Here is a 17,026-nt window from a genome sequence, read left to right as displayed (position 1 = left end):
TAACTGTCAAAGATGGTCGGGGAGGGTTTTGTTTTCGTCATTGAAGCAATATTCCTTGGTTTTTATTTTTGACTTGCATATGTATTGTGACGACATGCTGATAATTGGAACAGGCAGTTTTTTTGTTTCTTTTTGTCTTTGTAGTGGTGGCGGGCTGCTTAAAACGTACCGTCCCATCATGTCCCAGATGGTGTGCGGGATCGGGGTTAAGGTGTCACACTTTACTCCCGAACCTAGCCCCTTTGGTCTGGTAGACTTTTACAGTCCCACCCCCCCCCCCCCCCCAACCCCCCCTGGTTGGCTGCTAACTACTCAGAGGGGGTCAGAGCTGGGGGGGGGGCAGGGTCACACTGGGGTTTTAAATATTGGGTGGGGTTGTTGTTGTTGTTCTGAGCAGCCGGGCTTGTTTTTGGGACTAGCTGTTTATTACTGAACAAAACTATAGAGAGGGTGTACAGTCATGAACTAGAAGACTAGACCGAGCCACTTTAAAGATTTACAATTTCGTTGCCTTGTATCCGAATTGGATACAAGCTTATGTTTGTTGCAAGATTTTTACTTGCTAATGAAAAGTTGTTTTAAATAAAATAATAGGAGAAAAGCAACAGACAGCGTTTTGGCCTCTGATTGTTTATATCTTTTTATAAATTTTAGATTGAATTCTTCTCTTTAAGGTGGCTCATTGATGCTTTCAACTCTTGTGCATATTAAAGACAAGAATGAGTTGAAAATCATTGTGCCTTTTGTTTTTCATTTCAACTAAAACCACGTTTTACTGAATAGATTAAAGACAGCTCACCTGCAGAGGCTTTGAGTGGGAGGCGTGGCTGCGGTGATGTGTGTCTCCCTGTTGTTGGAGTGTGCCGTGGGAATGGTCTGTGCTGCTCTCTGCTGTGTGAGAGTACCTGCTCCCCTCCAGTTTCATTGTAACACACCATCTCTCCCACTCTGAACACCACACGCCATCATTGCCATGCTTCAGTCAGGGGATTTGGAACATCTCATCTCGCCCTCAGGACATTTATCTGTGTTTCTGATTCTAACCAAAATAAACTTGCTGTTTAGCCGTTGGATCCTTCCTGCTTGCCAGTGTTGTGATTCACACAGTAACAGTGGATGTGTTCAGATGTTTGTGCGCAGGGTGTTCACATGTTTTCCTCCTGCACCTTGAGCTGATCCTCATGCCTTCAGGTTTTTTTTAGGTTACTGCAGGTCTTCACCTTCAGGTCATCATGTCTGAACGGGCCCCTCAGCCCAGAGCGTGTGGGCCCTGCTCCTTCTCACTGGGTTAACGGTGCAGCGCTGTGCTGTCATGTGTGTTGCTGAACACATGTGGGTAATTATTCACTCCAGGCCAGCACACACTGGATTTGGGCTTCCTGAGAAGTTTTTTTAAAAAGTACAAAACAAGATAACAAGTGGAACATTGATGCTGTTTGACCCAGATCCAGGTTCACCGTGTGTTGGTTTGATAAGGGCACATGAAGTGGACCTGAAGTCAACATCATGTAACAAAGACCTGCTGTTCAGCTCCACGATCATTTAAAGGGTCCAGATGATGATGGAGCATGGACAGAACAGAACCAGAACCTCCTGTTCCTTCAGGCCGTTTATCTGTGTTCATTTTTAGACTCTGATGGACCCATAAGTTTGAATTTCACATTTTAGATTTTTATACTTATTTAAGCGCTGGTTAGTGTAAAAACAAAAAAAAAATCAATGAGGAATTTCGTAGTTTATTTTGTGCCGGAGAAAAAAACGTAAACATTTCGTTGCTTGTTGTTTTGGGATCTTAATCGAAAACCTATTTAAACATCCGTTGACTTCCGGGTGTGCGAACAGAATGACATATATACCTAGAACATACATGTCTGTGGCTGCCATGCTGAGGGTGTTCTGGTGTTCTGGCTCATTCCTGAAGCTCTCTTGTAATTTAAATAATATATTTTCCACGTTTATCTGCGGCCATAGAGACTGGATATCTGCAATCGATTATTCTGGCCTTGCGATCACGTGACCTTGTATTGTTTCTCCCACACTTCCGCAAATAAAAGTCAGTGGACCCGGAGCGCTGTGAAAACACAGGCGGCGGCGGCTCCACGTGTCACGCTGGACCCGTTAGTGTCTCCACGAGCGGACGAGTCTAACAGGTGAGCTCACCGGAACCGGTAACGACCTTCTTTTGGAGCTCTGTGCTTTCTCGTCGGCTAAATTAGCCGCCGCTATACGTTAGTTAGCTGTAGTTAGCTGTAGCACAGATTAGCGCCGCTGGCCACACGGATCGGTCCAGCAGCAGCTCCTCTCTGCTCTGTGTGGTGTCAGCTGCTCAGTTTGCTGAATAATGCGTTTTTTTGGACAAAGGGCTGGAGGATAACCAGGAAGCTAGCTGTGTTCATGTAGCTGCCGGCGCTCCTGTGGCGGGTTAATATTACGAGGCTGTGTAGCATTAGTGTATTAACGGTTTAACGGTGTTGTTACGAACCTAAACCCAGCCTGACCCGGTTTTTCTCAGCTTCAACATCAGAAATCCTTCACACTGTTTTCACTAAAAACCGTGTGAAGCGGTTTAAAGACAAAGTCACACAGATGTCTACAGACAGAAGATTCTTCTGTGTTTAATCCATGCTACATGTGTTTGTACACCAGACCCTCATTTAACCACGGTCCGGGCTGGATGTCACGTGGTTTACTTTCATTTCCCATCATTGGTGTGAACAGAACAGAGTCAGGATCTGGGTCATCTCGGTTCACATCTGCTTGAGGGGCAGATTTCAGACCGCTGTGCCCAGAGCTGCTGGTTCAGACTCAGACCTGTGTGCCAAAAAGTGAACTTTGACCACATTTAGGAGTTATTTATTGTTGTGACCAGACTGTTTGTGTTTTTTTTTTATTCTTGTAAAGAGAAATGAGTCTCTTCCTGTTCTAGTTTTATCATTTAACATTTACTGAACCTGCTGCTGAGGTCGAGTTTCAGCTCGCAGCTGAGGGCATACGTGGCAGAACCTGCTCTCAAATTTTGCTGTAATGAGCTTTCTACATACCAGCCCTAATCTCCCTGAGCTGATATGAAACCTCCTGACCCCGCGTCTCTCTAATCCGTGAGAAAGTGTGTGTGTTTTATTTGTCATTGTTACATCAGTGACTGAATATGTGACATAAGTCTTTGGTTTTCACGCCCACAGTAACCGCAGGAGTGGCAGCTGCGTCCATCCAGACCGCCCCCCTGACCCCTTCCCCCGCCTTGCCTTTGGACCGAGGGTTCTTCTCCGCCTCGGCTCAGACTCACAGCAGCAGCCGCATCATGGTGGATGTCACCAAATGGCCCATGTTCAGCCTGATGGGGCTGCAGGAGCTCTCGTCTATACGGAGGGCATGCGTGTTTGGAACGTCCGCTAATGAGGCCATCTACTTCACTCATGATGAAGAGGTGAGAGGAAGCAGGTTGGGGGGGTGTTGGTGATGATGAGGGCTGCTTCAGGACGTTCAGTGATGCTTCACTGTGATTTTGAGTCTTTTCGTGGGCCTCTTCAAAAGCAGCAGTTAGATTCAGCTGATCCCAGATAAACAGGGAGCGTTCACCTGCAGCATGTTTATATTGGTGACACATTATCACAGGATGGGGACACAGAGCAGAGCAACGAGCAACTCATGGTGATTGTTCAAAGCTGTGCAGAGACCAAAACAGAGGTCAAAAAAACGCATGCTTACAATTACAGGTGGAATGTTTGTCTCCCCCTTCTGGCAGTGAAAGTAATTACAAAAACACTTTTACTATATATAAATATATTATCACCAACAGCTAGACAGTGGTAGCATTGGGAAGCATGCATAAAACGTTATACACAATATATTTCTGTAGTCCAACCAGGAAGTTGGCGTCTCCTGTGTTCCCTCCACAAACACCCAATAGGATTCCTCCATTATCTTTTGGTTTACAGACAGTAAACGATCATCAGTGGGATTTACTGACCAACAACACACACACTGAGGGGACAGGAAGTGCTAACATGTTTCTAGGCTTTATTCATTCACTCCTGTGAGTTTCCTGCTATTAAAGATGCATAAAAAGAAAATACGAGTTTTATTTGATATATTTTCATGTATTTATAGGATTTTTGTTCAGATTATAATGTCAAACTAATCTCTTGGCTGCTCACCTTCTGTTATCAGTGTGGCTTTATGTTCTGTGTGTGTGAACCTGCAGCTCTTATCAGCGCTGTGTGTGTGTGTGTGTGTGTGTGTGTGTGTGTGTGTGTGTGTGTGTGTGTGTGTGTGTGTGTGTGTGTGGTGTGTGTGTGTGTGTGTGTGTGTGTGTGTGTGTGTGTGTGTGTGTGTGTGTGTGTGTGTGTGTGTGTGTGTGTGTGTGTGTGTGTGTGTGTGTGTGTGTGTGTGTGTGTGTGTGTGTGTGTGTGTGTGTGTGTGTGTGTGTGTGTGTGTGTGTGTGTGTGTGTGTGTGTGTGTGTGTGTGTGTGTGTGTGTGTGTGTGTGTGTGTGTGTGTGTGTGTGTGTGTGTGTGTGTGTGTGTGTGTGTGTGTGGAAGGTGACCCGTTACCCGCGCAGCTGACTCTGCTGCTCTGTGCTGTGTCTTATCCATGTTACATGTCCTCCACCTGCAGGTCTATGTGTTTGGGCTGAACTGCAGTAACTGTCTGGGAACAGGGGACAGCCAGAGCACCATCATCCCCAAGAAGCTGGACATGCTGAGTGGCAGGATGGTGGCCAGCCTGAGCTACGGCAGCGGGCCTCACATCCTGCTGGCCACACAGGGTACCTGGCCTCACAAAGTCCTCCTCCTGACAGTGGGAGCAGAAAGAACGAGTCTCTTTGTGTTTCAGACGGGGAGCTGTTCGCCTGGGGCCACAACGGCTACAGCCAGCTGGGAAATGGGACGACTAACCAGGGGGTCGCTCCGGGGCTCGTGTCCACCAACCTGCTCAATAAGAAGGTCACGGAGGTTGCCTGCGGGTCGCACCACTCCATGGCTCTGACTGACTCAGGAGAGGTGAGTGTTACCTGCAGTCAGTAAGTCAGGTGACTCGGCTTTGGTTAAAGGCGGTGCTTTGTCATGCAGGGCTGTAAGTCCAACCTGATCCCTCTGAGCTGTAAACCTGCAGGTCTAAGCTCAGTCATTAGGAAGCTCTGTGCCCCCGCACATGCTCAGTCACTGAGCTTTACTCTGTGATGCACACAGCTGGTCAGTCATAATAACTCGGAAGAAATGTGAGTGTTAGACACTGATGTGTGTGGAACTGACTCACTTAAAGCACCCACACCTTTAATTATGCTGCTTTAACGGCCATCCCTCGCCTTCCACTTATTGTGGCTACCTACCAGGTAAGCCCTGACCTCCGGCTCCCAGGCCACCTCCTCCAGGTCCCTGGTGAATTAGTTATAACTTAGTTAGAACTGCACCCAGCAGAGCGTACAGCTGATGATGACGGTCTGATCTTTGCCTGCCAGGTGTATGCATGGGGCTACAACAACTGTGGTCAGGTGGGCTCGGGCTCCACGGCCAACCAGCCAACGCCTCGCAGAGTGTCCAGCTGTCTGCAGAACAAAGTGGCCGTCAGCATCGTGTGCGGCCAGACGTCGTCCCTGGCGGTGGTGGATAACGGAGAGGTGACCGCCGAGCGGGTAGCATGATTCATTACAGGCGGTCCTGCTCTGACCCTGCTGTGCTGCTTGTGGCTCCGCAGGTGTACGGCTGGGGCTACAACGGGAACGGCCAGCTGGGGCTCGGTAACAATGGGAACCAGTTGACTCCCTGTCGACTGGCAGCTCTGCAGGGTTTATGTGTGCAACAGGTGACAGAGAACATCCATTTTTACTCATTATAAACAAAGCAGTTGGTGTTGATTTGTTTTGCCGTCCTCTCAGATAGTGTCGGGGTACGCCCACTCCATGGCGCTGACAGACGAGGGGCTGCTTTACACCTGGGGTGCCAACACGTACGGACAGCTGGGCACCGGCAACAAGAGCAACCAGCTGACCCCCGTTCAGATCATGCCTGAGAAGGACAGGTGAGGCGGACGCCCCGCCGTGCAGTCTGAACCCTCGGGCCGCTGCAGCGCCACTCACCCACTTCTCTCCTGTGGCTCCCTCAGCAGGATTGTCGAGGTCGCCGCCTGTCACTCCACACACACATCGGCCGCTAAGACCCAGAGCGGTCAGGTGTACATGTGGGGCCAGTGCAGGGGCCAGGCCATAGTCCTCCCTCAGCTGACACACTTCTCCTGCACCGACGACGTCTTCGCCTGCTTCGCCACCCCCTCGGTGATGTGGAGGCTGCTCTCCGTGGGTATGACGGGCAGCCGGCTGCTTTCATTCTGTCTGTTGTATCAGCTCTAATCCGCTTGAATCCCGCTCGCTGCTTTTCTCCCTGCAGAGAACGATGACTTCCTGACTGTGGCCGAGTCTCTGAAGAACGAGTTTGACAACCCAGAGACAGCTGACCTCACATTCTGCGTCGATGGCAAATTTATCTACGTCCACAAAGCAATTCTCAAAATCAGGTCAGGACGTCCTGGCCCAGCTCTTCGTCCTGTACACTCTGTACTTTGTTCCTGTAGAGAGCCTCACATGTTGTGTATGTGTTGCTGTGCAGGTGCGAGCACTTCAGATCCATGTTCCAGTCCCACTGGAATGAAGACATGAAGGAGGTGATAGAGATAGACCAGTTCTCCTACCCAGTCTACCACTCCTTCCTTAAGTATCTGTACACAGACAGCGTGGATCTGCCTCCTGAAGATGCCATCGGTCAGACACACACACACACACAGTTCAGTCTGATCTGTACCGGCTCACAGTGTTCCTGTCTGGTCCCTCAGGTCTTCTGGATTTGGCCACCTCGTACTGCGAGAACCGCCTGAGACGGATTTGCCAGAACATCATCAAGAGAGGAATCACGATTGAAAACGCCTTCTCTCTGCTGTCTGCTGCCGTGCGCTACGATGCAGAGGTCAGTTTGGAGATGCTATGACCAACAGTCATTTAGCTTAGCATATAGACTGTGAGCAGGGCTAAACAGCTAGCCTAGCTCCATCACCAGTAACAAAACCCACCATGACTAAAGGCTCATTAGCATTAGCCCTATCGCCTCTTCTTATGCTAAGCTAGGCTAACCTGCTGATGCTGATCTTTTATGAGGGGCGACGGCTTCCTGGCTTGAGTTAGGAGGTTTTTTTAATGCCCCTGTCTGCATTGACGTACTGTGTCGTGGGGCATACCATTCTTCGTAGAGGCTAGCATCATCAAAATGGCGACCACTGAGCTCATCTCAGGGTAGTAGTTTTAGGTCCTGCTTTATTTTGCATTTACATGTTTCAACACTCAGTGACGCTAACTGTTTCTAACAATCTTTAAAGCAAGTGGAACTCGAGGAATCAGACTTTTAACGAGCATCTTTCTGGACCATAACGGCGCCTTTGTGCTGGTCTCTTCTGCCCTTCAGGAGCTGGAGGACTTCTGCTTCAAGTTCTGTGTGAATCACCTGACTGAGGTGACGCAGACTTTTGCTTACTGGCAGATCGACGGCAACCTGCTCAAAGACTTCATCGGCCGAGCCAGTCGCTACGGAGCCTTCAAGAACTGACGACGGCGGGGACGACTCCAGGAGAGTCAGCCATCGTAGAAACGGTGCGTCCATGGAATAAGCTGTTAACACTGACGGGAAGCGCGGACAGTCGCCCACAGTGCCTGACCTGTTAACTTAGACACTTTTTGTACTTTCAGTTCCTCGCAGGGTTTGCACTTATTATTTTTTTATGATTTAACTTCTAACTGAAGGACCCCTCACAGTTGGGCTGTTTTCAGGCTGAGGACTTTTTGCACTTGTAGAGACTGAACGCTGATTCAAATCTAAGGAGGTCGGATCCTCTGTACAGTGACCTGTAGATGGGAAACTTAGAGACAAGTCTTCGCCGTGGGTGTCAGCGCGGCAGCTCCGCCTCCTTACGGTAAAAACGAGAAACCTTTTCAGGCTGTTTTTTACACAGCGAACACTCGGGTGGTGCAAATGGGTCAAACGTTCCTGAATTCTGCACGAACGCTGTACAGTATTAGTATTTGTGAGGTTTGTTTAGTGACTTCTGCACAGCGGCTTAGTAAACTCTGAAGATTATATTTAACATGCAACACTTTAAATTCTTACAGCGAGTCGTTTATGATGTGCCAGATGTATTTTGCAAATCAATAAAAACTGCTTGTTTACTTGTAAGAATACATCTTTTACTCAAATCGCATGAAATGTACTAAAATTATTTTAGAAATCACATTTGACAAAAGATCAACAACATATAAAACATAAAAGAACATTTTAACATGAAACTTCATACATCTCTGCTCATCTCTTCAGTGCTGAGACGATGTTCCTCATGGCTGCTGCTGCCTTCTGCAGCTCCAGCTGTTTCTTCTGTAACTCTGGAACGACAAGTCATCACGACATCAGTGTTGTGTCATATTTAACTTACACATATACAGGCGGAATCGAGGTTGGTGAGGTTGTAGGTCTTAATTGGACAGCACATGATGCCTTCATACTCTTTACCTTTCTGCTGCTTGGCCACCAACGCTGCCAGGTTCCCAGAAGCTTCCATCACTGCCAGTGCCACGTCACAATCTGTGAGGAGACGGCGTGTTCAGTTCCACCGTGTTAAACAGGAGAAGGCGGTTGTCTGCGCTCTTACCCTGCTGGCTGGCTTCGTCTGACAGGATTCTGCTGTAAATGCTCTTCATCTCGCTGATGAAGTCGGAGAACATGGCCTCTGTACAGCCCGCCGCGTTGCAGCTTTTCCAGAAGCTGACAGAGTCGGTGCTGGGCTGCGGGTCTGAGGTAAGCCCTGCTGGGGGGCCAGCGGAGGGAGGAGTCACATGGCTGGTTTCAGGTGCACCGGATGACATGTTTGAAGACGTGCACGGAGGCGAGCCAGGGCGGCTGCGAGGAGAGGCGGGGGGGACAAACAGGCTGGACCCTAAAAACAGAAACCACAGAACATCAGCTCCAGTCCGCTCCGAGTTTAAATCCTCTAAAGGACAGACCTGTTCTTTCACTCTGTGAATTCTGTTCTAACGAGTTAAGATTTGTTTACAGAGTCCTTGGTGAGGAAGGTAGAAACATGCAGGAACATGAGTAAAGAGAAATCTGACCTCCGTGTTCTCCCTCCGCCGCCTCTGCTGCAGGTGACACAATCTGAGTGAACGGTTGAGGGCTGGTCAGTGACTGAGCGTCCATGCAGGTCTCCACAGGAGGCAGAGGACGTTCCGACTCGCTGACGTCTCCGTCAGGTTCCACCTGAGTGTTTGACTCTAAAAGAATCTCAGAATCTATGCAAATCTCCACAGGCAGCATCAAGCTCTCCGTCTCAGAGACGTGACTGTAAGGCGGCGAGCTGGTGGTCTCCGTCTTCTGCTGGACCACCTGTTCCTGTGGGACTGTCTGCGGTGCCTGCGAGATCACACAGGTCACCACAGGAAGCAGACTGTCTGACTCGGCATCCTGAGAGGAGACAACGCAACAGAGGTCTGCTGCTGGTGATGATGCAACAAAGACTTCATGACTTCATGAGTTTACTTTAAAATCACCCCACCTGCTCTGAAGCACTCTCCTCTAAATCGGACTCTAGAGGAGCAAACAGCGCCATGTCTGGGTTCGGGTCGTCCAGGTCTGTAAGAAACAGAGCATCACATCAGCCGGCGTGTCCCACAGAGGTCACGGCCTGCGGCCGATGTGGAGGTCTGACCTGTGCTGGAGCCATCAGACTCGATCCTGTTCCACCGGGTTCCATCAGGTCTCCTCTTGGACGGGTTCTCCGCCTGCCTGTGAGGTCAGACATGATGTAAGAATGACTTAAGATGAGATTTGTCATGAATCAGTAAACCCGAGACATGAGCCCACACTTACGTGTCGCAGACCCTGAGGCGCCTCTGAAAATCAAAAGCAGAAAGTTCTGATCAGTCTGAGCAGACGTGGCAGAGTCTTGGTCAGTGACTGTGGGTACCTTAGAGGATGAGCGGCGAGTGGAGGTACGCGAGCTGGAGCCACCGCTGCACGCAGACCCTCTGCCTGGAGGGGGACCACCTGTCAGTGAGACAGACGTGAGGACACGTCAGACAAGTCCAGCTGTCCTGCTACAGATGCCAGGAAGACCGAGAACCTTCAGACACTGAAACGGCCGTCTGATCGGACCGACCGTGTTTACATGCACACCAGAGTCTGTTAAAGCCCGCCTGTTGTCATGGCAACAAACAAACTTTTTCATTTTCCTCTCTCATAGAAATATATCTCAGTGTTTCATTGCCATTGGCTAAAACACTTAATATACTACAACTCATGAACACCGTAACATATGGGGTCACTTATGTAGGCCAGGACTGTACCAAGTTTCATGTGGTATGGCCACTGGGGGGCACTGTAGTGAAAGCACAGACTAGATAACTGATCACAGTGATTTGTACTGTGGATACACACAGAGGACAGGTCCCAATAAAAACACTGAGTGAGTGTGAGGGAGACTCACCCCCATCAGTCGCCTTCCTGTGCGATGATGACGCAGCATGTTTGTCACAATAGACCCTGAAACACAGTCAGGCTGTTAGTGTGTGTTCGTGTGAGCAGACGTTCATGTGGAGGTACAGACGCTCCGTGGACTCACGTGACGGTGTTTCCCTCCGTCCTCTCACAGGTCGAGCAGCGTTCCTGAAAGAACCGTAAAAATGAGGTTTTTAAACATCTGCACAGCTGTTTACAAATGATGCACTTAAAGCCGCTTGCAGATTTATACAGGAAGTGTTGCAGGAAACGGCTGCGTGAGTCCGACCTTTGACGGCGCACGATGGTTGGAGGTCTCAGCAGAGGCGTGTCCATTCCTTTCTGCTTACAACAAAGACAACAGACAGTGACACACTGAGAGGACGGAGGACACACACACTCACAAACACACACACACACAAACACTCTCACACACAAACACTCTCACACACAAACACTCTCACACACAAACACTCACACACACAAACACTCTCACACACACAAACACTCACACACACACACAAACACACATTCACTCACAATCACACACACACTCACACACATACACTCACTCTCACACACACTCACAAACACACACATACACTCACTCACTCTCACTCACACACACTGACACACACATTCTTGTAAACCTCCTTTGAGAGGTCCAAAGGTTTTATGCTAAGTTGTGGGGTCCCCCCTTTCCAGTGGCTCTACAGCCAAAAAAATCAGGCAACACTAAAAAAAATCCTGTTAAAAAAAGATCACTTCATATATAAAGAATTCAAAGCTGTTTGTCCAAACCCGTTTTTCTGTCACTTATGGGGCCTGTTACCAACATTTAGTACTTGTAAGGTCCACACACACACAAGTTCAGTTTTTGTATCTTGACAGAAGCCGTCTGAATTAAGTTTAGTTGTAAACTGGACTTTATGAAACATGCTCCACTAAGTTCCCAACATCTCAGAGCTCAATGACAGTGATAAAAGCCTAGCAGAGGCCTCTGGGCGTTGACCCAGGACCAATTCTGCTAATGATGATGTCTGATACTGCCTTTATTAGACACTCTCTCCATATATAACATATGGCATACAGTATTATGTCTTCATAAGTAAATATTTTGGGTATTTAAGTGCATTTGATCTTTTTAGTATGCCTTTTTTGATCCTTTTTCTTAATATTTTTGGTAAGCTTGACTCAGGAAATGAACAATTCCAACATATCTGTACTGTAATGTACCCGTAGAAATGACAAATAAACTCTATTCTATTCTAACAAGCACCAATTAATAAGCATTTATACAAAACACTTAAATAAATAACAATTAATTAACCTCACAGCGTAGTTTGTCCTCAGTGGGCATGTATTTGGAAAACACGAATAAGGCACAGCAAACAGACATTGCTTGCCAATTCCATTAAATAATAAAAAATAAGTCAATAAAAAAAATAAAGGTTTTACATTACAAAAAACAGACGAGCCATCACAGACTGTGTTTACACTGTAGGACATCTGAACAACAACAAGAACATACTGACAAATACAAGAGGACCAAAGGACCAGTGAAGCCCTGACTGTTCTTTTCTTCTCATGGAGCAATGTGATTTTTGATGAAGTATTTCACTGCTTTCCAGTCACGGCTTCCCAACTGCCTTTCAACTGCAGCACTCCTAATAAACACACAAAGCCGTGAGTGGGTAGTTCTATCACTGCTCTAAGCTCACCTCTCTTTGTGCCCCCCTTCCTCCGACTGCGGCTCTTTGGTGCGGAGGCACATTCTAGCAGGGATGGCGCCGTGCTCTCATCTTCTGACCCCTGTGCATGTGGAACACTGGCGCCTGCATGCAGCAAAGGTTTACTGAAGCAGCATATGTGATAGCAATGTTTTTGTAATATGTGGCATGTGTGTCTTTTAAAGATGATTGAAAAACAACAATCTGTGGAAGTACCTTCTTGCAGCGATGTCATGTTGTCCTCAGCTTCCAACTCATGGTCCTCACTGGCATCTGGGTGCATAAAAGGGTCATTACAAATACATTTGGAGTGCCACAGGAATGAGTATTTAAACTTGCTATGTAGAAAGGAATAAAATATTCTATTAAAGCCATAACCAAACATTATGGCTTCCTGTAGCGTGCTAAATAAAAATTCTATGTGAACACAGGCTATAAGGGCCACATGAACTGGTAGGATTACATTATAAAACCATGCAAATACTACTCAGACCTTTCTATTCAAAAAAAGATGACAGCTTGGCAACGTGTCTTGCATTCAGTAGGCCAAGCAAAATCCACAGGCAGTCCAGTATTTGGATCAAATGAATAATTCATAGCCAGTTAAAAAACCTCACCCATATCTTCTGCGTCCTCTTGTGAACACCTCTCCATGTAAGCAGTCTCTAAAATGGTAATTGATAGAATGAGATCAATCAAGAGTACACAAACATCCAACTCTGAAATATTGACCCTAGATAGCAGTTAAATGGACATCAAAACATTTACATATCAAAGTACAGTACAGTAGGCATACCGTTTACATCCAGGTGAATTTCATCCAGACTCTTTCCTTTGTATTCTCCCAGGCGTCCCTGTTCCATTGCAAGAAGAACTTTGCTTATTTTTGCTAGTTGGAGGGTGCCCTCTGGAAGCCGGTAGTGTGTTCTGTGGACTTCGATGTTATGCCCAAGAAAGTCAGCTAACTGGTCAAGGTCTGTTGTCTTGAGATTCAGAACGGTGGATAGGGCGGCAACGTGTTTCCTGAGCTTTGTTGAGGTTAGTTCTTTTGGATTCTTTATGCCATTACATTCATTCACCAACTGCCTCATGCAGTCAGAACCCCTGAGATAATGGACAGACTGTGGCAAAGCAAATAAGTATCGGTTTTCATCCAGCACTCCACATTCTTCTCGCTTCTCAGTCAGAGCATCTAGTGATTCTCTCATGAGAGGAGTGAGGAGAACAGGAACTTTCCTTCCTCTTTTCTCCACGATGGTTATCCGAACAAAATGTTTGCAAAGCTTCTGCTCAAGAGCTGTAAGGGCCAAGTTCACATCATCATGCGTTTCTGACGTGTCCTTTGACAAGTACACAGACAGAGGCGTTCTGGATACCTCAGCCGCTCCCCGGCGATTGAAGAGGATAACTTGTGCTAGGGTCACTTTAGCAAGGTCTTTCCAGTTTGAGGGTGAAGGCTCCTCGGTGAGGGTATTCAAGCGTTGCTGCTGTTTCTCTGATAAAAAGCAATGGAGATTCTGGACATCCTGAGTGAATGGGAGGAGTTGAGGAGAATTCCAATTGGGTTGGTCAAGTTGAGTCAGTGCTTGACTTGCAATGTCAAATTTCCAACTTTCTTGGTATAGCTGTGCAAATTCATCAGCATGTTGGACAGCTTGTTTGTCTTTTGTCTTCAATCCTTCCGACTTTATAAATATGGCCAAAGAACGCAAGCTGTGTCCAACTGTGCGAGCAAGAGACGGACGGTGAAATTTGCCAGTTTTATCATTGAACCCAGCCAGGGATCGAGCAGCAGAGACAACATGACTGTAGTTTTCAGGTTTTATGAGGTCTCTGACAGTCTTCACAGGTGCAACCTTTTTTGCGTGCAGTAGCAGTCTGCCAAGTTCTCTCAACTTTTGTCGAACACGCTGGTGTTGGCCAGTTACCCTCTCATTCCTGTTAAAGAGTCTGTAACCATACTTCAGAATGCATGGGTCTTCCTTTATTGCAACTGCAATATCGTCTTGATTCATGTCACTTACGAACTTCCAGTATGCTTCACCAAGTCCAAGTGGAGCACGTTCAGCAAAAGCACACAATGCCTGGACTCTAGTTTTACCTTGTGATGATTCACCCTGAGGCTTGAATTTGCAGACCTGAAAATGTCGCCACATCACTTTTCTTGTGAACAATCCATAGCAGTACACACAATGTGTAAATTCTTGTCCTTTCATCTTTTCCTTTGGTTGTTTCCATGGGATCATTTTTCCTCTGTGGGATTCCAAAACTTCAATGTTATGCTCAAAGTTGCCTTTATTTCGGATATAATCTAATTGGAGTCGCCTTTCTTTTGAGTTTTTTGGCAAACTTAAAGCTTTGGCAACTTCCGCCTTATCACAGTGTTTACGAATTAAATGTCTTGACATTTTTTGAACCTGTCGTCCACAGTAGAAGCAGTAATGTTTCTTGTCATAACTTCTGGAACCATCTTCTTTTTTCAAAGCTGGATTAACGTACACAGATGGCTCTTCTACCATTTCATCTTCATCAGCATCTGCTGTGACAATAGGAAATCTTTGTGTGGAATCAGGTTCTGTTTCAAATCTTCCGTACTGCCTAGACTCACACTGGGGCCGACTGGAGGACTTTGTTCTCCTCCGACTTGTAGAATCAACTTTGTCCTTTTGTCCTTTTTTTGACTCCATGCTGCTGTCGCTGTCTGTGCTTTCCTCCCTGAAATGTGGAACATACTCCTCTTCACTACCTTCGCTTGTATTGTCTTTTTCTACAAGAGACTTCTGAAAAAAGAAAACTCCAAGTTAATAACTGACAACCTATCTACATTTCAGTTATATGCTGCAATATCAGAATTTCTTAAAACCCCCTAAAAGGAATCAATCAGAACAGTACAGTAAAGTCAATATAGATCCTAACATGTATCATTCACAAAATACCAGGCCTATGCTTTTTACAAACTACAGAACAAATATAAAGATTGTAAAAGCATTGTAAAATGAAGGGGGAAAGAAAAGGCCTACCGGGCGGCGACAACTTCTCTTTGGCCTTCGTGAAGCAATTTCAGACTTTGATGTGGAAGGGTGAGCATTGTCATCATCACTTGAATCACAGAGAGCATCGGAGCGTGGCATTTCATCCATCTGCAAAACAAGACATTTTATCATTTCATTCTTAATGTAATAAAAAATATTACAGGAAAAGTGAGAAATGGCCATTAACACCATTGTAGAGTCTTGACTCTTCCACTGATATGAGTTCACCCCTGTACTCCAGCACAAAAGCACCTGGTTCAATGGCCTGGGTTGCAAACACTCCTCTTCCTATAGAGGCATTTTAATTATAGACCATATAATCATACTAAAATAACAACTCCATACCTTTATTACTGTCAATAAATGTTTGTATGCAACCTGACTTGTCACTGGAAGACTGAATGTACACCTTTGCTTCTTCAGCAGGCTGAATCCTTTCCTTCCTTTGGATCATTATGGCTCATATCATTACATAGGTAACCATAGTTACAGCTATGCCCTCTCTGAGACATTATATATATATCGATATTAAACCTATTTAATTCAATCTGAATGTATCTACAATATTAGAAACATAAGATCCATACAAAAGGTACAAGGTAGTCAAATAATGCTTCTCCATCTGTAACACTGGACTGTTACCCACTGTCAGAACACTAAGTGAGCCAGCAGGTTAAACACTGTTTACTCACATTTGTGCTCATACAAAGTCAGGAGTTCACAGCATGTGCACCAGAAAAACATCCCTAGCAAACTAAGTTACATACGTCAATAAATGCCATTCATAGACTCATATTACATACTGCTTTGATTTATATGTGCATATATGGCAGTGCGGTAGTAGCTAGCGGAAGAAGCTACCGGAAGTAGCTAGCGGAAGAAGCTAACGGAAGTAGCTAGCGACTTTTAGCCCACAGTAAAGGCTAGCGATTTGTAGCCGACGGTAAAATGCATTGATAGATACCAGACAGTAGACGTTATTAGTAAGAGGTAGCTGACATAGGAGCGATAAATCTATGTAAAGTGGTATATTTTAAGCTGCACTGGATTGCACTTCAGCTGCAGGCGATGCAGTAGTATCTAGTGGAAGAAGCTAGCATGTGGAGCTAGCGAGTTTTAGCCGACAGCAGAAGCTACCAATTTGTAGTAAAAGTTACTGATAAGTACCTCACAACAGAAGTTAGTAGCGAGAAGTAGCTGATATATGAGCGATAAATCTCTGTATAACTTGCATCGGAGTGCTGCAGCTGCAGGCAGAGTCCAGAGAAAGACGTAAAATCACAGAAAGAGTCAAATAAAGCAAACCTACCTGTTGAAACTAACGTTGATATCACTCCGCTGGTACTAAACAGAATAAGAAAATAGGCCCATGTGTCCAACTGGCAATGAAGTGAAGTAGCCTATCAAATGTCCTCCTTCGGTAGGCTGCGTGTCTCATTGGTTCAAATGACACACACTTCCGGAAGTGTGTGTCAGTTCTGGGCCCCCAGCGACAGGGGTCGCTATAGAGTAAAAACTTCACACACACTTGCTTGACACACACCAAAACCTTACTTTGTCACCTTTTGGGCCAACGAAGAAAAAAGCAAAATGGCCACCAGGGGAGGCTTCTAAGCACCATTAATGATGAAAACGGTGTGGGGCCCATGATTTTGGACCCCACGAAGTTGCTGGGCCCCTCACTGTTGGTGGGAGAACCCCCAAAGTAATATTTACAAGTACTCACTCACACACACACA

At 46.4% G+C, this 17,026-nt stretch overlaps 2 protein-coding genes across 5 annotated transcripts in view; one reads left to right on the top strand and one right to left on the bottom strand.

The window, feature by feature from the left end:
• The first annotated feature begins 2,032 nt into the window (after nucleotides 1–2,032).
• Nucleotides 2,033–8,218, top strand: LOC114426061 (RCC1 and BTB domain-containing protein 1-like). Of its 2 annotated transcripts, none has more exons than XM_028393206.1 (12): nucleotides 2,033–2,150; nucleotides 3,183–3,427; nucleotides 4,617–4,767; nucleotides 4,836–5,002; nucleotides 5,461–5,619; nucleotides 5,697–5,804; nucleotides 5,878–6,020; nucleotides 6,108–6,298; nucleotides 6,386–6,512; nucleotides 6,605–6,756; nucleotides 6,828–6,958; nucleotides 7,451–8,218. In XM_028393206.1, the coding sequence occupies exons 2-12, from the start codon at nucleotides 3,302–3,304 to the stop codon at nucleotides 7,589–7,591; spliced, it is 1,596 nt and encodes a 531-aa protein (XP_028249007.1). In that variant the 5' UTR covers nucleotides 2,033–2,150; nucleotides 3,183–3,301; the 3' UTR covers nucleotides 7,592–8,218. The 2 variants fall into 2 exon arrangements, with proteins under 2 accessions (XP_028249007.1, XP_028249006.1); XM_028393205.1 differs by having other exon boundaries at nucleotides 6,105–6,298.
• The window catches only part of phf11 (PHD finger protein 11), a 10,549-nt gene continuing 1,727 nt past the window's right edge, over nucleotides 8,205–17,026 (bottom strand). Inside the window, exons 3-19 of one of the 3 annotated variants that reach the window (XM_028393203.1) lie at nucleotides 16,597–16,631; nucleotides 15,276–15,395; nucleotides 13,052–15,035; nucleotides 12,873–12,920; nucleotides 12,472–12,528; nucleotides 12,247–12,360; nucleotides 10,815–10,867; nucleotides 10,650–10,693; nucleotides 10,515–10,570; nucleotides 9,996–10,075; nucleotides 9,899–9,921; nucleotides 9,738–9,814; nucleotides 9,585–9,661; nucleotides 9,145–9,493; nucleotides 8,685–8,969; nucleotides 8,546–8,617; nucleotides 8,205–8,418 (exon numbers count right to left, since the gene is read on the bottom strand). In XM_028393203.1, the coding sequence (XP_028249004.1) occupies nucleotides 8,342–8,418; nucleotides 8,546–8,617; nucleotides 8,685–8,969; nucleotides 9,145–9,493; nucleotides 9,585–9,661; nucleotides 9,738–9,814; nucleotides 9,899–9,921; nucleotides 9,996–10,075; nucleotides 10,515–10,570; nucleotides 10,650–10,693; nucleotides 10,815–10,867; nucleotides 12,247–12,360; nucleotides 12,472–12,528; nucleotides 12,873–12,920; nucleotides 13,052–15,035; nucleotides 15,276–15,395 (3,516 nt within the window). In that variant the 5' untranslated portion in view covers nucleotides 16,597–16,631 and the 3' untranslated portion in view covers nucleotides 8,205–8,341. Of the gene's footprint in view, nucleotides 8,419–8,545; nucleotides 8,618–8,684; nucleotides 8,970–9,144; nucleotides 9,494–9,584; nucleotides 9,662–9,737; nucleotides 9,815–9,898; nucleotides 9,922–9,995; nucleotides 10,076–10,514; nucleotides 10,571–10,649; nucleotides 10,694–10,814; nucleotides 10,868–12,246; nucleotides 12,361–12,471; nucleotides 12,529–12,872; nucleotides 12,921–13,051; nucleotides 15,036–15,275; nucleotides 16,577–16,596; nucleotides 16,632–17,026 lie in introns of those variants that run through there. The other 2 variants (XM_028393202.1, XM_028393204.1) reach the window with 2 other exon arrangements.

The sequence above is a fragment of the Parambassis ranga genome, chromosome 21 (genome assembly GCF_900634625.1).
Source record: "Parambassis ranga chromosome 21, fParRan2.1, whole genome shotgun sequence".
Taxonomy (NCBI): domain Eukaryota; kingdom Metazoa; phylum Chordata; class Actinopteri; family Ambassidae; genus Parambassis; species Parambassis ranga.
This window is presented reverse-complemented; position numbering and strand designations above follow the sequence as displayed.